Genomic DNA, 25,694 nt, shown 5'->3' with positions numbered 1-25,694 from the left:
TGCCTGACCCTGAGGCAGGAGCTCAGGGAAAGGCTGTGATTGCTTTGGCTGCCTCTCAGAAAACCCTTGGGTTAAGGGCTGCTATAAATATTAAAATAGGGGCCCCAGCATTTTTGTAGGTATGTGAGTAGAGTCATTTTTTTGTTTTTCCAAAATCTTGAGACTATTTTGGGAGTGGGGAAGAAGAGAAACAAGTTAGTTACAGTGAAGTTATTGACTAACTGAGGGAGGGAGAATCATTTCTATCTATACTTTATCTTTCCCATTGAAAATCTGAACAAAACTGAGGGGCTACTGTGGTTTGTCAGTGGTAGTGGTGTGGCCAGTGGGAAAGAGGGAGTGTCCTGGATAGGGGCATGATAGCAGCAACAAGCTTGGGCATTTCCCAAGCAGGACCTCCAGACCGACTCCTGGGGGAGGGGCACTCTTTGGGTAAACCATCATTTGGATAAACACAGTTATCCATTGGAGAGTGGTCACACTTTCACACTCAGTGGAAATTTCCATCAGTGATACTTCACCGGGCACTAGCTATAAGAAGAGAGAAAGGAAATGCCTTTTTGGAATCTAGTTTGTGATAAAGGGAGAGTGCAGCAGGAGAAAGCAATGTGGAATCCAGGGATACAGGAGAGAACAACTTCGGTTGATCTTGGCAGATGGTTTTCAGCATCTTCTGCCTATCCACACTGTCTTAAATGCTGTGAGGTAAAGGTCTATCTGGGTAGACAAGACTAACACACTTGAAACAATAGGAATCCCTATAAATACTTATTAATGCCGAATGGAATGGAATCAAATACCGGAAATGCCCCCTCCCTCATACTTGTTCTAGAAGTGAGGTGTTGCTGCTACTGACTTTAATGGTTCTGATGCTCTAGACTTGGTCTGAATGTTATAGACTGAGTCACGTGAGGAGAGCTAAATTTCAGACAGGAACCATTGTTTCAACCTGGATTCCCCAGGAAGTAGAGCCTGAGGCAGAGGCAGATGTGCTAACATTTTACCAGGGTGCGTAGTTCTGGGGATGGGAGGGAAGGAGGCAGAGCCAATAGGAGTAGGTGTTATCAAGCTGGCCACTGCTAAGTGAGGCCGGTTGCTCACTCCAAAGGGCCGGTACCCTCAGGAAGCTCAGGAAGGGTATCAACGGGTCTCAGAACCACCAGCACAGTGGGGGTGGAGGTGGAGAAAGAGCGCCTGTCTCCCATTGGTCAGAGGTTCACCCTACCTTGTGTTGTTTATCCCTCACTTCTGGATTGCTATGCATTGGCAGAGGTACTAATAGGGTCAGTAGGGAAACCCGGGGGGGAGGTAAAATGCAGTCAGTGTGAAGTTGGTCCAGACTCAGCATTGGAACAAAAGGCAGGTAAGGCTGAGAGGATCTGAAGTGATGAATAAAAGGGAAATAAGGTACCCATTATCCATCTACGGCATAATAATCATTGATTTACCACAGCTTTAGTCCCTGAGTCCCCACGTCGTGGTGCTGAATGAGGCACAGAGAAGGCTTGCACCATATTTTTGTAGAATAAATGAATAAATGGTCACTGAGACCTGAAACTTGTTAGTCATCCCTGACTTCCTTCTCCTACTGCAACTGCCTGCCCTGTTCCTAACCAGTTATCAGATCCCAGTGGCTCTGCCCCTGGTTCAAATGGGAGCCTCATTTATGACCATTGCCTTCCAGCCCCCAGGGTTCCTCCTTTTGCAGTCCGTGTGACATGTGGCTGCCTTTAACCCCCTAAACTACAGCTCTGATCACCCCACTCCCCGATACCAAAAGAAACCTAATAGCCCCTCACTGCTTACAGAGTGAAAGCCAGTTTCCAAAATCCTCCAAAGTTCTCTGCCCACTTCTTGGTTTCATCCCCCACCATCTCCTTGGGGTAACTCCCAGCTCCTGGAACTCACCAGGCACTTCCATCGCTGGTGTTTGTTTGTGTGTTTTACTCTGCACTTATTTCCTCCTACTAGAAACGTGCTCCTCTCTACATTCTAAAATCTTATTCTTCTTTCAAAGCCACTTTCAAGTGCCACCTATTCCATGAAGATCTTCCCTTCCTTGGTGCCCTCCTTGCTCTGAGAATGTGCAGGGCTGTTGCTCTCTCTTCCCACACTGAGCAGCATCTACCCTGTCATTTGGCACCATTCTTCTCTCCCTACCCAATCCTGAGCTTCTGAGGACAGGCTTTGCAGCTTTTCATTATCCATGTCCTCCCCAAATCCCCAAGCAGTGCCTGGCCCACGACACCGGCCTCTGCAGAGTGGGTGCTCTCCACGCTCACCACTGTGAGGAGCCTAAGAGCTTACGTATAGGGTTTGAACCTCAAGATCACTCCAGTGCTCGGGCCATTCCCAGGGGCCGTAGCTGGCAGACCATCAAGGTCACACAGGCGGCAGCCCAGACCCCAGGGTGGGTGCCTCCTGCTGATCTTATTCCATTTAAGGATGGCAGTCAGATCCCAAAAAAAGAAAAATATTTCCCAGGCATGAGTACTGCAGAAATGGAGAGAGGCAGCTCCTGGCAGTCACCCCAGGGGAACAACAAATTTAGCCCAAAGGTTGAATATGAATATATTTTTAATTACAAAAATAACATGATAACATTAAAATAGTTTGGAGAATCACGAGAATTAAAGCACACCCACAGAGCTGCCATACTGACGCAACTGCTTTCATTTTTGTTTTTCCTTTTAGGTCTTTGTTCTTATAACTACCAATTTTTACACAATTGTAATCATAGTGTACCTACGATTTTGTACCTAACTTTTTTCTTAACAGTATATTAAAAGCACCTAAGATAAGCATAAATTATAAGAAAGATAAGGGTTTGAATCCCAGTACTACCACCTACTAGCTGTGCAAGTTATTGAACCTTTCTAAGTCTCAATTTCCTTATCTGTAAAGTGGCATCAAACTATCTCATATAAATGTTATAAGGATCAACTGATAATTCATAAAATCTCTTAGCACAGTTCCTAGAAAACAGTAAGTACTTAATCGCAAGTTTCATTATTATTGCCAAAATACATTTTCTTTAAGTTGACTTTTTTTCCCAGTCAACTATACCCTACACAGGTTTTTACACTGGTCCATTTGTGAGCTTAACCTCTCAAAGTTATATATTTCAAGGAGAGCCCCAGGAAGGCATAAAATAACTTCCCGTCCTGCCTGGAATGTGCCTGTCAGTTGAACAGCAGCTGCTGCCTAGAAGAAAGGGTGGACCAGGCTGTAGCCACTAAGGGTGAAACTTCTGAAAGGGATTATACTTGCCTTGCCGTTTCTGAGTCTCTTGTCAAGTAAATGTGTCCAGTCCTATAAGGGCCTTGAATTTGTGTAATGAAAGTAAAAAGTATAGTTACAAACCAAAAATACAATAGTACTGGCATTTAAATTTACCCACGTTGTTATCCTCACTGGAGATCTTTATTTCTTCATGTGGCTTTGATCTATTGTCTATTGTCCCTTCCTTTTAGCCCGCAGAACTCTCATTAGCAAGTCTCATAGGACTGATCTAGTGGTGATGAACTCCCTCAGCTTCTGTTTATCTGGGGTTGTCTTAATCTCTCCCTCATTTTTGAAAGACAGTTTCCCTAGATACAGAATTCTTGGGTGACAATATTTTGCTTTCAGCACTTTAAATATGTCATCCTGCTGCCTTCTTGCTTCCCTGGTTTCTGATGAGAAAGCAGCACTTAATCTTATTGCGGCTCCGTTGCATGTGACATTTTACTTCTTTTCTTGCGGCTTTCAGTATTCTCTCTTTATCTTTGGCATTTGACAGTTTGATTATTATATGCCATGGCATGGGTTTATTTGGATTTATCCTGTTTGGAGTTTGTTGAGCATCTTGGATGTGTATATTCCTCCCTTTCTTTAAATTTGGGAAGTTTTCAGCTATTATTTCTTTGAATATTCTCTTTGCCCCCTTCTCTCTCTCTTCTCCTTCTGGAATCCCACAGTGTGCATACTGCTATGCTTGATGGTGTCCCACAGGCTCTGTTCATTTTTCTTCATTCTTTTGTCTCTCTGCTCCTCACACTGATGATTTTAATTGTCATATCTTCAAGTTCTTTCCTCTGCCAGTTCCAATTTGCTGTTAAACCCTCCTAGAGAATTTCTAATTTCTGTTACTGTGATCTTCAGCTCTGTTTAGTTCCTTTTCATAATTTACATCTCTCTATTGATATTCTCTTTGTGTTCATCTATCATTTTCTTGATTTCCTTTAGTTCTTTGTTTATGTTTTCCTTTAACTCTTTGAGCACATTTAGAACCATTTTTTAAAAGTTTTTGTCTGGAATGTCCCAGGTCTAGACTTCCTCATTGATGATTTGTAATGCTTTCCTCTTCTGCTTTGCCTGGACCATTGCTTACTGTTTCTTTGGATGTTTTGTAACCTTTTGTTGAAACCTGGACATTTTAGTATTTTAATGTTTTATCACTGGAATTTAGACTCTCAGGCATCTGTTCCTTAAGCTTGTATCCAGCTAGTGTTATGACAGAGCTTTCCTTGAATACCAGGAGCTAATTAAAAAAAAAAAAAAAAAAAAAAAAAAACAGAAGAAAGAAAAAAGAAGAAAACGCCTTTCCCGGTCTTTGCAGATTGACCTGTGCAAGTGCTCTCCTTCAGGGCTTAGCCATACAAAGTTAGGAAAATAACTCCAGGCCAAAGTGTAGGGGACTTTTGATCCTTTCTGCTCATGCCTGTTATCTTGGGCACACCCACACGTGGCCCTGAGAATTCCCCCATTTGCAAGGTTCTGAAAGTTCCCTCTTCCCTACAGTTTCCTCACTGTTCTGGGTATTGCAGTTGTGTATTCTACAGCCAGCAATCCCTTGCCCCAGGCAGCAGGACTTGACTGCTCTCCCCCTCACTCCACCCCACCCCCCAGCATTCTGTGGGAGACCCAGGTGAACCAAATTCTAAATGCAGGGTAAATTGTGGGACAGTGAATCCGTGAGGACACAACCAGTCAGACTGGGCCAGGCATACATGCTTCCAGCATGTGCACGAGGTGCTGTGATCCCCACAGAACCAGGACCAGCCATGGGCACTCGGAGCACAGGCTGGTGAGGCATATGGGAGGGGCCCACCAGGGTGTCAGGAGATCCCACCACTTTTAGGTAGCCTTTATCTTGAATTGGCACTCACCCTATTACTGCAGTCCTTTAACTGTTTTCTGGAGCTTTGAGAAAGGTGTTTCTGCCAGTTCTTGCTGGTTGTTCAAAGCTTCAATTGGGGAACAGACTGAAGTGTCTCAATCCAACATCTTGATTGGGACAGGCTGAAATTCTCACTATTAGTTCTACTTTGGTTTAAGGCCTTAAAGGCTTCTATTGAAATCATTTTTGTTACCTGCAATAGCTTTACGCATCAGCTTATCCATCAGCACCTTATCGTAATTCTGGTAATAGGTTTCTACTTTATACTCTGTCCAAGATGTTGTCCCGATGCCTCGCCTGGTAACCCAGCCCCTAAGATGAAGCTCTGCTTGGCTCAGGCCAGCCTCCCTCCCCTAGGTCCAGAGGTCTAACTTCAAATCCAGATCAGGGGCTGGGGCCTGCTGCCAGCTGAGAGATATCCCTGAAATGCCTGCTGGTCTGCTGTCTTGTAAACTTCGGTGTTGTGGCTTCCCTGCTGATGTGCAACCCCGCCTCCATGTGCACTTGGTGCTGCTGTTTTGATTTCTCTGATGCCAAGGCTGCTCTGACCATCCCTGCTGGTCCCTTTCCAGCCCCTTTGAATATGGTCTTCTGCCTATTTGCCTGGACTCCCTCCTGAGGCCTGCAGCCAGCTCTGGCGCCCAAGCATCCCCTAGGGAACTGGCCTAATTTAGAAGGCCCCAAGTATATAACAAGAATCTATACTGGTGGAAATAATGGTTGTGACATCAAATGAGGCTTTTTAGAACTTACCATATGATATTTACCTGTTTTAACTATTTTAATGAAGACCTTTTATATGCTCTTCTGCTTCCTTGAGTGAAAGCCAATCTTGGAGGTTTTGCAGAATGAAGCATGCATGTTTTGCAACACTTGGTGTCAAACAGTGTTGTTTCAAATGCTATCTAGGTGCTGCTTGAATTCCGTATTTCAAAAATGTTGGACCAGATTGAAGTAAGATATGGCTCTACTCTGGGGTCTCTTGGAAGGAATTTGGGTTCCCCTACATGGAATACTCTTCTCCTTCTTGTCCTTCTTGTCAATGGCTGGCTTCTCCTCAACTCTAAGATCTCAGCCTAATTGTTACCTCCTCAGAAAGGGCCTTCTGTCCTTTTCTGAAAAAGGTCTCTACCCCCACCTTTGCTAGCCATTTAATTTGTTTCCTTCATGGCACTTATCACAATTTGTAATTATTGTATTTGTTTTTTCGCTAGTATTGGGGTGACTTCCACACTAGACTGTAAGCTCCAAGAGGCAGGAACTATGCCTGTGTTCATAAACTATATTCCTAAGGCCCGACGCAGTGCCTAACTCAAAGTAGGTGTTCAATAAATGTTTGTGGCATGCAAGTCTTTCTCTTTTTCATTGAAATGTCATTTAAAAAGTATAAACCCTACTCATCTCTAATGACCATTGGGTGAGAAGAGTAAAAAAATATTAATCCTATTCTATTTACATATCTATCATTTGAAAATTCTGTTTATTGTCAAGGGACAAAACATGGGCTGTCAGCAGGGGCTTCCAGGATCTACTGAGGATCCCAGAAGTGGGCAACTTATCTTTGACAACTTACTCCAGCTTCCCTGATTTCCCCAGTTCCAGATCATGAAAGCAATCCTTGAAGGAACCAAAAGGTGCCTAGTACCCTTATACTTTTGTTTTTCTCTCTGCTGTCAAAATTTGCTATTAGGGAAAAAACCTGAAATTCATTTATCCTATGATTCTTCTTAGGAACATTATTAGCATTTAATCACTTAAACACTTTAGCCAAAGGAATGAAACACTAATGGTAGAAGTTTTGATCTTACCTGAACTTGGAGGAAGGAAATTAAGGAAAGGGGCCTGAAGGGACCTACAACTTGGAGCATATTATCAGCCAGCTTACCCTCTTTAGTAATGAACCTTTGGGGGTGGGGAGAAGGAAGCGAAAATGAGAGTAGATACATGAGGTTGAAATCTTACCATAAAATAAGTCCCCTGGCTTTTACAGTCTGGGTGTAGTATAAACTGTTAGATGTTTATAAATTATGTGATGCACTGCTTTTTTTCTAGGAGTTAAAAAAAAATGGGTCCCAGATGTTTTTCTAGTTGTATTCCTCAGACACCTCTGGGCTGAGCACATCACTCTTGGGCAAATGCAGGTGTACCCCTGAGTTTCAAGACATGTTCTAGTATCTGTTTGCAAGAGTGGTTTCCTGTCCTGATATATAAGATGAATTGGTAATTAGGACAATACTTCCACTTCTTTTTCCAGACCTTTCCTTCTTTCTCTAGGAAATAGCAACCCTTGACCCTTTGTTTGGAACAAGAATCATTTCTTCTCTTCCAGAGATGTGATTCCAGAGAGGCCAGGGATAAGCTGACCCACTGTCAGGGATTCCCCCGGACCTTGGTTTCCATGTCTGTAAAATGGGGATACCAAGACTTATTTCACAGACTCATCCTTGGAATCTCCACCTCTCTAAGGAGGTGGGATCTCCACCTTCACCTTAGCCAATCTTTAAGGCCAAGTTCAGGTGTCTCCTCTTCTAAGTAACTTTTCCCATATGGATCACTTCCTGGAGTCTTATGGTTTTTAGAATCGGTAACAAATGAACTCCCGCATAATTCTGTTCTAATTGTTTCTTCTATGTGAGTTCATTTGATTGCCTCAGCTAGACTGTGAGCTCCATAGGGCAAGTTCTGGAACCACTTTCAACATCCCAGCTATTCAAATACTGTGCATTCAACATAATGACAAAAATAATAACGATGATAACAACAACAGCAACAATTACCATTTAATCATAGACTATTATGTCTCAGGCATTCTGCTGAACTCTGCACAGTCTCTTAAAAAAACCCTGTGCGGTAGATATCACTAGGCCCAATTTACAGATGAGGAATCCAAAGCAGAGATTAAGTCATTTGCTGGAGTCAAGCAGTGAATCAGCAGCTGGAATTTTAAGCCCCGTGTGTCTGACTCTAAAGCCCATGCTCCTTCCAGTGCTGATTGACAGTTGTGTGGGGTCTAAGTGCTCCCCTCCCCCACCAAAGCTGCCATCCTCATCTTACAGTCACAGCATGAAAAGGACACAAAAGAGAGATAGCTGTAGAGCCAGACTTTATTAAGACAGATTACACATATTACTTCCTTTTTCCTTCTGAAAGCCTCATTATCAAGGGTGATCTCATAGAGTTTCTAATTCAAGAGCACACATTTCACAAAACAAACACATTTCAGAGATGGCAAGAGAGACTCCTAATTCCAGTGCCAGGCAATAGAGAAAAAGATGTCTCCTTCCAGGCACCTGGAATGACAAGCCATTCTTCCCTAAGTAGCATCCCAGTCAGCTCCCTCTACCTCTCTACCTTTATCCTTCTCTTTCCCTACCAAGAGCATCCAAACATCAGCAAAGAGGTGCCTGATGGTGCCTTCACCCTCCTCTGTTCCCACCTCTCATATCTGCTGGTTTATGCTGATGACACCTAGAGAATAAGGCTCAACCCCTCCACCAGGCAGCTGGAGGGGAGGGCGGGAAGACACAGTTTTCTCTAAGGTTACCTTTCTTATTTCCCCTTCACCCACCTTTTCATTACACACACATGCATTTAAAAGTAATCATCTGTCTGTAAGACTCATTATCCAATTCTGAACGTCTTTTACCTCCATCCAAAATAGCAGCCACCCATTTTGGATAGACTGAGTAGTGAAACCAGGTCAGTTCCTGGATAGGGGGTGCTTCTCTGCAGCCCCCACTTGGCGATCTCATTTAGGGGTACCAGGGACATGTTGGAAACTCTGTGTCTTGAACAAGGCCCTTCCAAGAAAGCCGAAGATTCCCCTACTGCTTCCATGCCCCTGCTAAATCCTCCAGGGAGAGAGAGATCTGGGGGCTTCCATAGCTGTCATCACGCCTCCTCTTGGCACTCTAAGTTGACAGTCAGCAAGGGAAATAAATAGGAGGGACAAATAGTTTTCCAGTGTTTTCACTCCTTTTTTATTTTCATCTTCACAACAGGGTTATTTTCTCCCAAGGGGAATCTGCCTCTGAGAAGCACAATATTCTCTTTGTTTTAATAAAATCTTAGGAAATTCCCTTGGCCTCAGTGGCTGGTGGTCTGGTCAGGATCCCCAAGAGGATGACAGCATTTTGGGCATTTCTGTGGATAAGGTCTTTAAGGGAGCATTGGGTGAATAGCCAAGGGAGAAGGAATGGAAGAGATGGTTTTTCAACCAGTTGGGCTATAAAGGAGCTGCATAGGTGGTGGCAGGAATTCCAGTAGAGCCCATGTGCACTGTGACTCCCTGGAGGAGCTGGCACCGTCATGGGCTGGGTGTACATGCTGGCAGAAGGAAAGGCTATAACATTGCCAAGGTGGGACATTTGCCAGAGGTACATAGCAAGACACACGTAAAGTCAAGGCTGCTGATCAAGTTCCAAGGACCCCTTTTCAAGACTGGGAAGAGGGAGAGGTAGCCAAGGGCAGTCCAAGGCTACCTTATCCCCACTCCAAAGTATGGCTTGTGGAGACAATAGATTAGAGAGTCCTCTAATCCAGATCCCTTGGTTCAGGGCTTCCATTGGCTGAGAATTTTTGGGCTCTTCCTTAGGGGAGTGGACATGAGATAAGGATACAGAAGCCTCTAGGCTTGGAAGGAACCATCTGGTATGGTGCTGGTATGCAGAGAGCCACCCTATCCCCTCCAGTTATCACTTGCTGGCCAGATTTTGCCAAGATTCCTTTCCCTTCACCTACCCAGTTCATTGAGTAATCTGAAAAGGCTTCACTGAGTATTCTGGGTAGAAGATGGGAAGTGACAGCAGCCTGGCTGGGTAGACCTATCTCTGATTACACTCACTGAGCCCTGGTCATACCTTCTGGAATAAATGAGCATGCCACTGAGACCAGGGGCCCAAAAGGAACAGAACAGTGATTAGAATGAGAGAGTACGGGGTCAGAAGGTGAACATCTTCCCTCTCTGACCCTCCTTTGTTCCCACTTAAGCCTGGTTCCCCATGCTGGAGGGTCACACAGAGAGGTCATCTGACCTGGCCTTGCTGCTGGCCTTACTGAGGCGGCGTTTGTCACTATGGTAGCCTTGGGGGAGGCGATGTCCTGGTGAGACTCCATTCGGGACCTCGGGCCTCTGGGCATAACGGATGTGGATAAAACCCTCCCCTGGAATCTCCTCCTGGCGTCGCACTTGTTCAGTGGCCAAGTTGTCTGTGTTCTGCTGGGAGGCCATCTTGTTATTAAAGGGGCTGAAGAACCTCCCCCCTGGGCCATTCTCCAAGCACTGATTGAAGTCAGGGGGTGGTGTGTCCCTCTGGGTCATACCGGCCTGAGGACTAGGAAGTTGGGACTTGATCATGCCCTGCTGTGACTTGCCAAATCGCTGTCTGACCTTCTTCCAGCCCAGGTGGTACAGTTCAGCCAGACTGAGGAAGAGGGACAGCCCAGCCACAGACAGCATGAAAACAATGAAGACATTCTTCTCTGTGGGCCGGGATACGTAACAGTTGACCGGGTGGGGACAGGGACTCCTGCGGCAGACATGCAGGGTGTTGAGGAAGATCCCATAGAGGAGGTACTGGCCCACAATGAAGGCCACCTCCATGGTGGTGCGGATGAGGATGCTGCAGACATAGGTGTTGAGCAGAGTGCCCTGGAGGACAATCTTTCCATTGGCTTCCTCCCAGCAGGACAGTTCTGTCTTCTCAGCCACTGGGTACTCATCAGCTCCAGAGCCACGAGCCTCTTTGTTCTTCTCGACCTCCCTGAGCCTCCGCTTCTCCTGCATGCGCACTATGTGCATGGCATGGCCCATGTAGACCAGAGACGGAGTGGAGACGAAGATGATCTGCAGGACCCAGTAGCGAATGTGGGAGATGGGGAAGGCTTGGTCATAGCAGACGTTCTCGCAGCCAGGCTGAATCGTATCACACTGGAAATCAGCCTGCTCATCCCCCCAGGAAGATTCGGCAGCTGTGCCCAGCACAAGCATGCGGAAGATGAAGAGGACAGTGAGCCAGACCTTGCCAATCACCGTGGAGTGCTTGTGTACTTCCTCCAGGAACTCTCCCAGGAAGCTCCAGTCACCCATATTGGTGCAGCCAGGGGACAGATGCCAAGATTTCTGCAGATGGGAGAGAGAGAGAGAGAAACAGAGAGGTTTCTGCAAAGGTCTCCAATATCCCATCATGCCCTGGGATCCACACCAAAGTGTTTCTTAAGAAAGTACAACTTAGATGTCAGAAGCACCCCAAAAGCTCTCTTTTTCCCTGGCAAAAATAAAAAGAGAGAGAACATTTGAGCTAGACATGGTATGATCCTCATACTTTAGTGGGCCCAGAAATCAACTAAGGTGTGTGTTACAATGTGGATTGTGTGCTTTTCCTCCCAGAGATTCTACTTCAAGAGGTCAGAAGTGGATAGGGGTATCCCCAGGAATCTGGATTTGCAACAAGCCCAGGTGATTCTGATTTGAGAATTGAAGGACTACCTGGAGAAATACTGGGGTAGTGGAAAGAGTACAGGATTGGAGTCTGCAAATGTGACTTTGGGCATTTTCCTTACCGAGACTATTTTCCTCATCTGTAATATTGGGATGGGAATAGCTACACCAGAGGATTTTTGAGTTTAAATGAAATGAGGTTGGTGATATGCTGAAAATCATGCCACAAATGTTCCATATGTATGAATGGCTGTCAGGTGGGAAAAGGAATTTTGTATGGCTCCAGAGAATAGAATGAGGTAGAAAGAGTGAGGGCAAGGGGTGGCAAATGCGGCCTCTCAGGAAGCACTCTCTAACAACCCAAACCATCCAGCATGGACCAGCTGTGTTGGAAGATGGTGAGCAAAAGCAGAAATGTGTGCTTTGGTCACAACAGCTAAAGGTATCACAGATGAGTGCTCAGGTTCCCCCAGGTGGTAAGTGGCAGTCAACACACAGCTCCCACACCTCAGTGCAGCACAGCCTTCCAACTCCACAGCATGGTGTGGGACAATACAGCCTCTTCTCTCCAGTTCAGCTGCCCTGCTGGGAAGTGTTCTGCCTACAGAAGGTACCCACATACAGACCTGCTCATCCTCATGTCCAGAATAAATGCCCCAAACCTTTATATTCTGTACCAAACCTGCCCTCATCTGGCCCTAGCCGGCTTGTTCTAACTCTTTGGCTGCCCATCCCTATCAGCCATGCCAAGTCCTGGCAGACTCTTGGATGCCCTTCTCCCAGCCAAGCCCCTCACCCTTAGCTGAATCCCACTTATCCTTCAAAACTTAGCCCAGTTATCACTTCCTCCAGCCCTCCCTGCTCCTTCAAGCTGAGCCTCTTCAGCTCCTGGGGGCACCAACTCATCTCCAGCACTTGCCATCTTGTTTTGTAATCCTGGACCTATGTTTTTCCAGTAGGGGCTGCTCGAGAACAGGGACTGTCTTTGTCTCTGTATCATCAGAGCCTGGCCTAGAGTATGTGCTCAGTAAATCTTAGTTGAAGGAAGGAAGGAGGGGGCAGCAGACACTGATCTTTCTTACCCAGTGGCTATTACCAATTCCCTGTGTCTTGCAGTGCAAAAAAGCCAGGTATCACTTTATCAGTCCCTACTGCAGCTGGTTCTGGCCAATGAGATGTGAGAAGAGTCTAATGTGGAGGGAGTGCTTCTGGAAAAGCTTTTTCCACCCCCCAGTAAAAGCAGAGGAGCTTTACTTGCAGTCCTTCCCACTCCCACTACTTCCTGCCTGTGGATAGGGTTGTGCGAGCCAAGATGTCTGGAGCTGCCCAGAGAATCTCAGAAATGCCAACCTGTGACCTGAGGCCTCTGAATGAACTCTTGAATCTCCTACCTCCAGAATTCTTACTTGGTGAACAATAAATGTCTTTCAGGTTTAAGCCTCTCACCAATCCTAATCAACAGGATGGCAAAAACATAGGAGGGAAATGAATATAAATATTCCCTTCTTAAAATCATAAAACCTCAGATTCAAGTTCAAACTTTGACCTTCACATCTTTTCTGCCATCATGCCCTGATTCCCTCTAGAACATTCTGTGTGCTTATGGGGAAAGGCAGGGCAGTGGTGATAAATTTCATCATGAAGGCTTCTTTCATTCATGATGCTGTGACAGAGACCAGCCCCCAGCTCCCAATGCTGAGAGTATGCAGAGTCCCCGGGAATGAGGGAGTCCATGAGTGAGTAGAAAGTGCCTTATCTCTCTTCCCGTCCATATCAAAGACCCATTCAGGTCTTGTGTCCTTTTCTCTGGTTTGTGATCAAATATCTGCCCCCTTTTCTCAGGTGGTGAAGGGTCCCCTCTCTCAGCCTCCAAATGTGGAAAATTGTAGAGCGTTTGCTCAAAAGTAAAATGGCTGATTAGATAAGAGTTTGAATAGTCTCTCATCTCTTCTGGGCACGTGCAGTGTTCAACACCTTCAGGGTCAGCCACACACATGCAGTGACCAGGCTGTGGTGAGTGCTCAAGAGAAAACTGGAGAGAGAAAAGGGGACGAGTAGAAGGGGAGAGGAAGGAGAGGAGAGGAGGAACAGAAAGAAGGGAAAGACAAGGGGTAGTTGGAAATGGAAAAAAAAAGAGAGACCATGTAATAGCCAAGAGAAGAAGACTTGGGAGTTAAATAATGGGAGTTCAAATCCCTGTAACTATTTGCCTGAGCTCAGATAAATTAACCTGTGTTTAATATCCTCATCTGCAAAATAGGCACACTATTATTTAGCTTGTAGAGTGATATGAGGTGATACATAAAAAGCATTTAGCACAGTGCTCAGTATATAAGAACTGAATGAAAGGCAGCCATTACTAATAAAGAGAATGGTGAGGAAGGGATGAGAAAGTGAAAGTAGAAAGGAGAGAGAGGTGCATTAAAAAGGAGAAAATAGAAACAGGTGGAAGAGCAGAAGGGAGAGGAAATGAGCTGGAAACAGAAATAGAAATTAAAAGGAAGCAAAAAGAAAAACACAAATCAATGTCATGTTCTTCTGGGCTTTGGGGTAAGTTTTCCAAACTCTCCTCAATCCCTGAGGACTTTCCCCTCCATCTTCTGACTGTCACTCATTCCTTGCAAGTCTCCAAGAAGGTATAAAAATAGTTCCAGCCAAAGAATATGATGCTCTGGTCTGGTCTGCCAAGACGCTTGCTACTGACTCCTCACTTGTGGGCCAAGGAACTCCACCTGGAAGAAGTAAAGCACAAGTACAAAGAAAGGAACACCTTGGAAAATCAGGGGGGGCCTCATCCGGAGGGAACAAAAGACAGAGGCTGAGGAGGTGTGGAGGTGGGGCAGAACTCCCGGACTCCAGCAACGGGAAATAGGGTGAAGGTCCTTTCATCGATGGCCCCCTGGCTGACACTTAGGCAAGGTCAGAGAAATTTAAAATTGCCACAGTGTACCAGCTGCTCAATTTACAGTGTGGAAGGTCCCCGGCTGATGTCGGTTTCCCAGCCACACTAGCTGCCTTTGGGTTCCCCTCCACTTCAACCAAAGAAACTTGTACATTAGATACTCAGTGAGTCTCCTGGGCATGTAACATACAAAATGCTTTGCATATCATTATTCATTTGTTGGCAGGAAGTATGTTAGGAGAGGCAGAGGAAGTTCCCCAGGTCATGAATAAATTCTATCAAATACAATGGTAACATATTTCACTGCTCTAGCTGTAATCTTCACTGATTTCCTACAGCTATGAAGTCAAAACTCTTTAACTTGCCATTTGAGACCTACCACAGCACAGGCTCATTTTATCTTTTTTCAACTCTTCCACTTCACGTATTCAATACTTATGCTAAATAATTCCCCATACACATACACACGTCCCACCTCTTTACCTTGGTTCTTCATGTTCTTTCTGCCTAGAATGTCCTTTTCCTCTTTCATTCATTTATTTGATAAATTTATTGAGTGGTTATCAGGTGCCAGTCATCAAGCTAGGCACTGAGGATACAGCAGTTAAAAAACAAACAAGGAGTCCTGCCTTTCCTGAGCTTAGCTGCCTTTATTTCCCTTTATTAAGGGGAGAAAATAGACACATAATTGCAAAAAAGCATGAGGCCTATTAACATTAAGGAAGTACACAGTGCTATGGGAACTTATGGCAGGAACCTGAATCTGGTTTAAGGGGGTTGGGGAGAGTCTCATTGGATCAGGGCCCTCCCAAGGGCCAAGCCAAAGAATCATTGTGTTCTACAGCTCTTTGCAACTGATGAAAGTTCTGAAATCCCTAGAATCTGGAAAAGAACATTCCAATTCTGAAGGTTCTCCACTCCAAGGCCTTCGACATCCTCTTTCAATGTGTGATATCCTGGGGCATGGCAAAAATTTTGGAAGGGTTACCAGGGAGCTTGTTTGGTAATAGTAACGTGGTGCTTGGGTAAGAGGCATAAGGTTCGAGGAAGGATTTCATGTATGTGAACATGAGTCATTTTTATATGGCTAGAAATAAAATTCAAGTCTCTACATTCCCAGTCAGTATTCCTCCTTATGTTGGCACTGTTCCTATACAGCCAATGTTTTCAAAGGAAACCATTTCAGAGCAACCCAGACTAACCACAAACATACCCGAGACCTTGTCCTCTGACCTGAGAGGTCTTCTCAAATTGACCTCAGCTTTATTTGATGTCTCCTGGACTCTAAGGACTCTAAATTACCATCTAGGATATAGGGTACAATCTCACACTTGGTTTTATACTGCCTTAGACTTGTTCCCCAAAAAAGTTTCTTATCTCTCTACTGGTCAGCCTGCAAGTTTGTTTTTGTTTTTTGGAGTCCCTGCTATGTGCCTACCACTGTTCTGGCTACTGAGAGTAATTCCCAAGAAGTATCAGGCCTGGCACATGTTAGGCACTCAGTGTTAGCTACTGGATTAATAAAACCAGGTACAATTCCTACCCTCAAAGCTTTAACAACTTCTTCCCTCAAATGGATGGTAAAACTCACAAAGACAAAAGTCCTGTCTTCTTTTGTATTCTTACTGCATTGAGTCCAGAATAAATGCTTTCTTCATGATTAAATAAAATGTTTGGTCTGAGAGAAGGATTGCAAAGTGGACCTAGAAGAACTCAAATCTTCTTTCTGAAATCTAGTGATAAACATAAAACCTTACACTATTCAAAATGTGCTTCTCGTATGTTCTCTCGTTGACTCCACAAGAGCGGAACTATCATTGTTTTGGCCAAGACTGAATATCATTAGGACATTTAGACACTCAATTTTTATTGTTGAAGAACACATTCTCATAACCACTTCTGTTTTGTAGAGGAGGAAACAGCTAGGGAAGGTAAGAGGCTTGTCCAAGGAAACAAAGACTAATGGCAGCAGAAATCTGGGACAAGCCAGAAGTTTCCTCTCCATCCTCCCTCCAAGGGCAAAGCAAACTAATTCTTTCTCTCTCCACTTGGAACTTCAAAATCTCCTGCAAACCCTGGGGCAGTGAGTGATTTTAGACATAACTGCCGTTTAGTGAGAAGGTCTGGGGGTCAGTCTCATGAAACCAAACAAATGTTTGGGGAACTCTCTGAATATGACCAGCACCATGTGGGGAGCTGAGGGGATTGTGGAAAAGTATAATTCAGTTCAATTTCACACACATTTACTGAATGTCTCCTTGAGCCGGCACTGTGCTAGAAGCTAGGGACCCAAACTGACTGTCTATTGGGGGTTTCAAACAACCAATTGGGGTGCTATGCAAATGTGCAAAAGAAAACTGAGTCCAGCCTGGGGTGGGGGTGGGTAGAGAGGGCTTCCCAGAGGAGGCAACCCTTGGAGAGGAATTAGGTGTATGTGTTGTTTGCAGAGGTGAGAGGTGGATGGCAGTGCCAGGAAGAGATGAAGGAATTCCAGACAAGGGCAACTGCATGAACAAATTCACTGACATGAGAACCAGCATGGTTTTAGAGAACAATAATCAAGCAGGGAGGACGAGTCTGCAGAGTAGGCAGGGGCAGGTAATGGAGGGCCTTGGAGAGCATGCCAAGGAGTCTGGGGTAGTTCTCAGTCCCCACAATAGACTATGTTCATGTGCTTGACTCACTCTTGAGGACAGATCCTAACATGATGCAAACCCTAACAGGGGGCAGAGAACGGGAATTTCAAGTCCTACAAAATGAGTAATCACCCTGCTCACAGGAGTCCTTTAGTAATGGCTGCAACATAAAGTAGGTAGTTTGCTGGTTACAGGTGCCTCCCAATACACTTGCTGTGACTACATCCTTGTCTCTCCTGCTCAAGAAGACATATTGCAAGTGAGCAAGAAGATACCATAGGGACACCTTGAAGATTCTCTTCCTTCTATTGATTCTTGTTCTGTCCTCTGCAGTCACACATAGTAGCCCTTCTAATAAAGTATTTGACAATTTCTGTGTCCCCTTGAGTCAGCAGCTAGGTCTTGGGTTGAACTATAAAGCTTCTGGGGTCTCACACACACACTGAGAATTATTTGCTCTACTGATCATGTATTGTCTCCCCAACTCAACCCTGAGTTCCTTGAAGACAAGCCCCATATCTGTTCATCACTGTATTCTCCCCAGTGCTCAGTGCTTAATACTGTACCTTGCATGTGGTAGGTGATGAAAGTACTTCTTAAAAACAACAGATGAATGAGCATTTGGGTCACTCAAAATACCTAATGCCAATTGACAAGGCTGGTCCTCTCCACCAGCTGAGGTGCACAAGCAGCATTTGGGGGCCGTGTTGCATGCCAGCAGAGGAACCGCACAGGCAAGCTGGCCTGGGGGCACCCGCCCCGTGACAAAGATATCAGAACACCAGGAAGACAGAATCTGCTGAGCCTTCCTTCTGTCTGCAAGAGCCCTCTGCATGGCTGAGCAGGGCTGGCTGTGTCTACAGCAGAGACTCCATCACTGCAGTCTATTCCCCTCGCTCCCTCCTCCCGACAGGTCACTGGGGAGCTCATCTAAGTTTGTCAAAATAGATTGTAAGACCACTCCTCAGAGTCTGAGTCTAATTCTGGACAACGACACATGTTCTGGACAGTATCTAACAGATCTCTGGTTCTCAATAAAGGTTGTTATTCATAGTAATGATAACAGTCCCCTGGGACCATGTATAATTCCGCTCACCACACAGTAGAATATGGCACAGGGCATGGTTGACTTGTTTCCCAATTAAGAGAATTGTGTTTTAAAAGGACCCAAAGGGCCTCACTAAGAGGAAGCCTTAGACATAGTGTCATTTCAGTTCGGTTCAGTTCAGAAAGTGTTTATTGACCTCCTACGCTAGGCCAGATATCAAAGGTGCTTTTACAAAGTAAAGTGCCAAGCATAACCAGCATCTCAGAACTCCTTTATACACTACTCATTCATGTACATTTTTCTGATTTCCCCTCACCCCCATTATGAGAAAGTGGTGTGAATACTCAGTCAGTCTCAGCAATCTGAGTTATACTTTGAGATTCTCAGCCCCATTTTACCCAGAGTTACACGGGAACAGAACTTGAATCTACATGAAATAATAATAATGATGATAAAATAAGCTACACTTATTGATACCTTTCTTTGTGCCAGACACTCTGCAGGTTGCTTTTCATATATTTTCTCATTTGATTCTCACAATAACCTTAGGAAGTACAGTCTATAACTGTTTCCCTTTTACAGAGGCTCAAAGAGGGTAACTCAAGAAAAATCACATTACTAGTGACAGTTGCCTTCGAATCTTCTCTCTTTTCTGACTGCAATGTCCCTGCCTTAACAACCATATTTAATTCTATCTAAATAACCATATGTTCCTTTCTTTGGCAAATCCTTTCCAGTCATAGACTGACTACTTTTACATACGATGACTGCACAGGGATATCTGTGAGATAATTGCTAGAATTGGAAGTTGATCTGTAAGTGGTTGGAGGTAACCGTTGCATTTAGGATTTCCATTCTTTTCTGGATTTGGGTTTTGGGTAGCTATTTCAGCCTCAGGGGAAATGACCAGGCAGATGGTATAAGCTACAGCTATTAAATAAGGCCATGCAGACAACTCCCTCAGAATTAGAAGTCCACTGGGGGCCTGCACCCCTGAACCCTGATCACCATAGAGGGGAGAGGGAAATAGAGATGAGAAGAGAAGGAGAAAGAGATAGGTGAGATAAAGTACTCAATTTATTTTTCCTTCTACTCCAGCCAATGGCAGATAATTAACTCCTCTTTAGATTTAACTATTCTATTCTGGCAAGGACAGAAAGATCCACTCAGAGACACTTTGCTGGCAGACAGTTGTTTCAAAGCCAAGGAGGTGAAGGGGAGCAGGCAAAGTGGAGAAAGAGAATTATTGTAGGACAAATAATTTTCTTCTTAAAATATGTGAGAAAGAAATATTTAAAAGAAGTGGATGAGGGGAGCAAATGGAAATATTCAATTACAAGGAAATGTTGGAAGGTCCTTACCAGTGACCTTGTGGTGGTTGATTAGCACGTATGCAGTTATTAATGGAAAATTATATTTATGGTAATGCTCAACATTTATTGCTTCCACCATCTTGTCATAGGCTCATAGTATAGTAGAGCTGAAAGGAACTTAGAGATCATTCAAATTCAACTCCTTATTTTTATACAAGATGCAAACTGGGATCCAGGGAAGTTAAGACATAGTGATGACATACACCATTAAATGGAGCATTTTCCATGCATGGAGCACTTTACAGTTATGCTTTCTAACCCTTACATTAAATCTACTAGAAAATTAGTATTATCCCATTTGACAGATGAGAAAACTGAGGCTCTGACGTTAAATAACTTGTACAAAATCACACAACTAGTAAATGCTGCAGAATGGATTTAAAACTGGTCTACCTGACCCCAAAGCCCACATTCTCTCTGCATCTCTAAAAACAGAAGGAAAATCAAAGAGGTTCTATGTCTCACATCTGGTGACAAAGCTGTGACCAGCACTCAGTTTTCTTAATTCTTTGAGTGGGGTTTTTCCCACTTTTCCTAGTCCCATAAGAGACCCGGGGCTTTCCCTTGTAGCCTCTGGCTTATTGGCTAGCCATCTCTTGCATATGTTGTTCCTAGAATTAATGATCACTTTGGGGCCTTCAGCTCACAGTGGCCAGGATTCCCAGCCTCTTCAGCATCTGCCACCATTTGGCCTGAATTCACATATAGAAAGTTATTTCCTTTTTTAGCCAGTAAAGTGCTCTTGGCTGCAGCAGTGTCTACTGCTGGGTTCTCCGCTGGCCAAACAGCAGACTCTGGTGTTCCATTGATGTCAAATAATAACAAAAGCAACAGAAACTGAAATAGCTAGGTGGTGGGTCACTTGGTTTCTGAGGAATAGTGGGATTTGTGTCCTGCCTCCATCACTCCTTAGTTGAATGACCCTAAACAAGTCACTTAACCTCCTGGTTTCCTCCCCATGTAAAAAATGGGAGTGCTTACTCATGGGGATTAAAGAATATGTGGATATGTGGAAGTGCCTAGAACAGTACTTGGCACATGGTGGGTGCTCAGGAATGCTAGTTCCTCTCTTTCTTTTCAGACCTTTCCAGTAAAAGCCCCTCTTAAACATCCAACTAACCAACTTGATGCAGAATTTGGTAGCGCAGCAGGCTGATTAGAGTGAGACACAAGGGCTCCCATATGGCACGGGGGTAGGGGGTAGGGAGGGGTGACTACTGGAGCTGGAGAAACACAGGTGATGGGAAGGATGTTCATTTAGCTGTCAGTTAGTTTTTCACTAGGCATCAAGACCCTCTGGGCAAGGGTAGGGAGAAAGGGAGGTGCAGAGTCCCATTGGTATCTGGCACCTCTACTCTCAGTGACTCACCCTGCCTGCCTCCTAACTTTTCTGTAACTCAGGCTTTCAGGACTGGAGATGAGCTCCACGTGAGTACATATTGTAAAATGTGCGCTTTATGTGACAGACTTCCTTCTGAGAAGCTGCAGCTTTTGAAATCTGATCATTAATCTTAAGGCACATCCACAAAGGAGGGTTTGAAGCAGGCTCAGTTCTCCTTGGAAAAGGAATAGGGGCTTGTCTATTCTGTGATTTGAGGAGAAGGACAGTGACCCTCAAACCACTTCTTCCCTCTCCTGAAGTTTGGAATCACAGAGTTGCCAATTTTTATTAAGATTCTAGAATTCCCTGTGAAAATGCAATGCTATTGTTTCATAAGAGGCATGGTTTCCTGCTCTTTTGGTTCCAGAAAAAAAGGAGTTGAGCTTGTTGGCTGCTAAGGTCCTTCCAGCTCTAAGTTGGAGGATCTGGTAAGTTTTTGAAATGCCCATATGTGATTGTACAGCAACTTAGTGGCAAACCAAGAAGCAAATCCAGATTTTCTGACTCCCAGCTTAGAGGTCAGCAAATCGTAGTCCCAGAAAAAATTCTGGGGTCAGGTCATAAAAATGAATCAGTATCTTCTCAGAATTATATGTCATGGTGAGTTTTCATGGTGAAAAGACCTTTGCATGAGATACAAGGCAAAGAGCCCTGGACTGAGGACCAGGTAGCCTGGATTCTACTTTGTTTTCCCTTCATTCATTGAGCACTTACTGTGTGACTGCCATTTTAAATACATTATTTATTTAAACCTCATTATAAGGAAAGAATTTATTAATCCCTTTTGAAAGATGAAGAAACTGAGAATCAGAGACATTAAATAATTTGCCCAAGGTCACACAGCTTAAATTCCAACCCAAATGTGACTCTCAGGTCCAAGCTCTTCCTTTTGCCTTACCCTTGAATTAGAAAAACTCTAAGGTCCTTTTCTGTGCTATTCCAACACCTCTATGATTCTGAGACCTCACTGTTCCTTTTCCTTATGAAGATGTAGGGATTGATGAATGCTAGATTTTGTTTGCTACTGTGTCAGAAACAATTGATTTTTCACATCAAGTTGTCATTCATCAGGAGCCAGCAGCTTCTGACAATAGAAGGGAAATCAGCTTCCTTCCCCAGAGCCCTGAGACTTTCCAGGAAAAATGGTCATTTCTCCTCTTTGGCCAGTTTAACTGTTGAGCCCAGGGCAAGGCTTATGGGACTCAGTTTGCACAGAGAGCTCTGGGTTCTCTGGTGGGTAAGGCCTTTCATGAGACATTGGGCAGAGCCTGGGACTTGGCTCTCCCTGGACTTGAGAACTGCAGGTTTTGTGGTTCCTGTCCTGATGGATTCACACAGAAACAGCCTGTCCCCCAGCCCTGTTTCAATTAGCTGAGCCCAGCAGTGGGCACCAGCCAGGACCCAAGAGGCCCAACTGTACTTTTGACAGCCCTTTTGGCTGCTAGAGCCCAGGACCCTCCACTGCCTGTGCCTCCCACCATTTCACTGGGGTGGGGATCCATGTACCATCAGCTTCTGCTGGGGCTTCACTGCAACTTGCAGAGTTCCCATGTTCTAACCCTGCCTCCAGAGAACACCACTTAGGGAGACCAAAGGAACCATGTCTTTCCTCCAAAAACAGGCATACTTTCTCACGAAGGGAGAAGGCTTCCATCTCTCTGTTTTCAGTCTCCCTTAGAATAATTGACCAACCTAAGCTGCCCCTCTCCTTCAGGTCTGAGGGGCCCCTGTTGCAACTGTGATTCCTAAAGGAATGTTCAAAGGATGGAAAGAAGTCAACTTTCTTGTTCAAGCCTTCCAGACCTTTTCTTCCAAACATGGCTCAGGCCTGGCTCTGGCTGGTGAGCACAGGTATGAGACTGAAAATGAAGTCCCACGCCTGCAGAGAAAAGAACTCTTATTTCCCACCCAAATAAACTCATGAAGGGCTTTCCTCCTTATGTTTTGTGAATCTGGCCCACAGATCAGAGAACTGGATATGTTACAGAGTCATGTCTGAGACAGAGCACTGGCCAAGAGGCCAGATCCTGAAGCAAAGAGTCTCATTCTGACCCTAAAGAGCTGTGACACTGAACAAGTCACTTCTCTCTGAGACTCAGTTTCCGCAGCTCATAAATAAGGGGTGGACTGCCTGGTCCCCAAGTTTCTGCCAGCCCTGACAGTCCTAGCATCTAAGATCTTTGGGCTCTAGGATGGCCAGGGATTTGAAATAACAGGCTCATTTAAATACCGTACCCACAGTTAGCACTCAGCTCTGGGCTCTTCAGGCTCAGACACACTGGAGTCTCGAGTGGCAAGGTCAAAAGGACAAGGCTGATCCTTAGGTCATGGAGTTCACAGCACTCAAAAGACACCCCACCCCACCACCAAGATGCAGGGCAGAGATGATGAGAAATACGTGGGCAGGGGGGTGTCACTGTCAGAAAATAGGATTGTAAAGATGCTCAAATGGAAGAAGCAGGGAGCCATGGAGAGAGACAGACAGGGGCAAGGAAAACACAGCTGAGGATGGAGATTAGAAGAGCTCTATGTGTCAGTGAGCAGAGCAGGGTGTATTCCCACCTGAGTCAGCCCCAACTCATTGTGGGGACTCAAAAGTCACTCCCCTTTTCTGGGCCTCATTCTCCCTATTTGTCAAAGGGCACAGTTGATTGGCTATCTAAGAGACCTCTTCCAGTCCCAATGTCCCAGGACTTTCGGTCAATACTAGGAGGGGGGGCAAGAGTGAGGCAGCTAAGAAGCAAGGACAATGACCAGTGTCAGGAGCCCAGCCAGAACATCTTTGGGATTCCAGGGTAGTGACAAGGCAGGGAAGGATGATTCTGTGATTGCCAAGGGGGTGCCCAGTGGTGCCAGGTTGGAAGCCAGAGAATGTGCTTCCCAGTGCTCTCTGCTATGCCTGCTGCAGGGACTCCTCATTGGCAGCTGCTAAGCAAGGAAAGGTTTGGAGGAACAGCCAGGGGAGCAGTCTCCAAACAGTTCTGTCACCCAGGGGAGACTGGAAGGAGGGTGGAAAGTTCAGAGCTGTCTCTAGAGAGTAGTGAATCAGGGTCTGGGCTGGGCTGTGACTCAGGGGACAGTGTGTGGAGGAGATGGAGGCCACTTGGTGTGCTAACAGGGAAACGGGGCACTTCTAAATACCAGCTGTGTCCACAGCCATGAGCCCACATCATCAGGCAAACAGAGGTGCTGCACCTCCACACACTGGCCTTAGTCTCTCTTTTGTTCAGTCCGGCCAGATTCCTCCCAGGTATCCTACTCCCAGTCAGTGCTCTCTGCACTGCCCTTCCTTCTCTCGGGCCAGTCGGACCCTTGGTGTGCCAGAGCCTTGTTCAGGAAACAGTCATCCCAGTGATGTGCTGAAGAGTAAGAACCAGAAATCCCTCCATTATTGAGGGATCCTGGGAGAGGGAATAAAAGAACAAAGGCAGAGTGAGGATGTGAAAGTCTGATGTCAAGCTTCCCTTTTTCGGTGGTTCCAAGCAGAGTCAGTGGAATCATAGCCTTGCACAATGTTACTGCTGAATATGGAAACAGAAGCATCATTCTATAGCAACACCCCCACCACCCCCATTTTACAAAGTTGGAAACCGAGGCCCAGAAGGAGTAAGTGTCTGGTCCAAGGTCACACAGACATTCAGTGGACCAGAACCCGGGTCCTGGTCCCTGAGTCTGTGTTCTTTTGCCACATGTTCAGTAAAAGAGGACAAGGTCCAGCCGAAACCTTTCTGCCCTGCGCTCCCCTACCTCCCCCTGCACTCAGGCAGAAAGACAAACTGAAGTGGGCACCTCTGCCAAGCTTCCTCCCTGGGTCTCAGCAGCCTCTTTGCTCTGACAGCGAGTGGCAGGCTGTGGCACGGCAGGGACAAGATGCCCTGCAGGAAACTAAGCAGGGAATATTTTTAAACCATCCAACATACCTTTGAGGTGGGGAGGGGGATCAAAGCACTCTCCTAGATTCTGTGGAGAGCATTTCAAAAAAGATTCCATGCCTAGAGGAAGCATCATAAAACAGTGTTGGGTATTTGTTTTTTATAGGGCCAATTCCATTTTAACAAAAGTGCTTGGAAATGGACACATGACGCTCTCCTAAGATGCTTCCAGAGCACTGCAACTCCAAAAGAGCTAGAGTGTAACTCCAAGGACCCTCTGCTCACAATTCCACAGCTCCTTATAAATAAACTAAATAATTTACCTTCTGCTTCTCTAGACCTTCCTCCTTAATGTATCCAAACCTCTCACAGGGGAATAGTGAGAGGGGTCGAGTTTAAACTCACAGATACAGAGAAAGATCTTTGTCTTTCTCCAGCTGGAGATTTGAGTCTCTCTGTTCTGGCTACTTCCCATTGACTTTTAATTTTACCCCTTAAAATTCAAATCTACCCTTACCTGGTTCTTTTCCTCCTCCCTGGAATCTCCGTTGGCTTCTTCCTTCCTTCTCTTGCCGCCTCTTCTGACTGCCCACTGTTCTTTGCTCCTGTGCTTGCCAGTTGTTGTTCCTCTTCTACCCTTTTTTAATCGGTGTCTGCTGGTCTTCCCCTCCCACTTCTTCCTACTCTTTCTCTCTCCACCCCTTTCCCCCCTGGATCTCTCCCTCCCCTCTCTCTTTTGCACTCTCAGAATCTTTGCTCCTGGTTTACAAAGTTTTCTTCCCTCCACTTGCTGCAGCCTCTCCTCAGGGCTCTCGGGCTCTCGCCTGAAGGAGGCAGAGCCCTCCTCCTCCCACACCGCCCTCCCCTCGTCTTTGTCACTTC

At 45.4% G+C, this 25,694-nt stretch overlaps 1 protein-coding gene across 3 annotated transcripts; it reads right to left on the bottom strand.

The window, feature by feature from the left end:
• Positions 1-8,247: 8,247 nt before the first annotated feature.
• GJA5 (gap junction protein alpha 5) lies at positions 8,248-25,465 on the bottom strand. Of its 3 annotated transcripts, none has more exons than XM_037826194.1 (2): positions 25,330-25,465; positions 8,248-11,282 (listed from the first exon to the last, which is right to left on the bottom strand). In XM_037826194.1, the coding sequence occupies exon 2, from the start codon at positions 11,247-11,249 to the stop codon at positions 10,173-10,175; it is 1,077 nt and encodes a 358-aa protein (XP_037682122.1). In that variant the 5' UTR covers positions 11,250-11,282; positions 25,330-25,465; the 3' UTR covers positions 8,248-10,172. The 3 variants fall into 3 exon arrangements, with proteins under 3 accessions (XP_037682122.1, XP_037682124.1, XP_037682123.1); XM_037826196.1 differs by lacking the exon at positions 25,330-25,465 and adding an exon at positions 24,861-25,022; XM_037826195.1 differs by lacking the exon at positions 25,330-25,465 and adding an exon at positions 12,108-14,203.
• Between the last annotated feature and the right edge of the window lie 229 nt (positions 25,466-25,694).

This window comes from Choloepus didactylus, chromosome 2 (genome assembly GCF_015220235.1).
Source record: "Choloepus didactylus isolate mChoDid1 chromosome 2, mChoDid1.pri, whole genome shotgun sequence".
In the NCBI taxonomy this organism is placed as follows: domain Eukaryota; kingdom Metazoa; phylum Chordata; class Mammalia; order Pilosa; family Megalonychidae; genus Choloepus; species Choloepus didactylus.
This window is presented reverse-complemented; position numbering and strand designations above follow the sequence as displayed.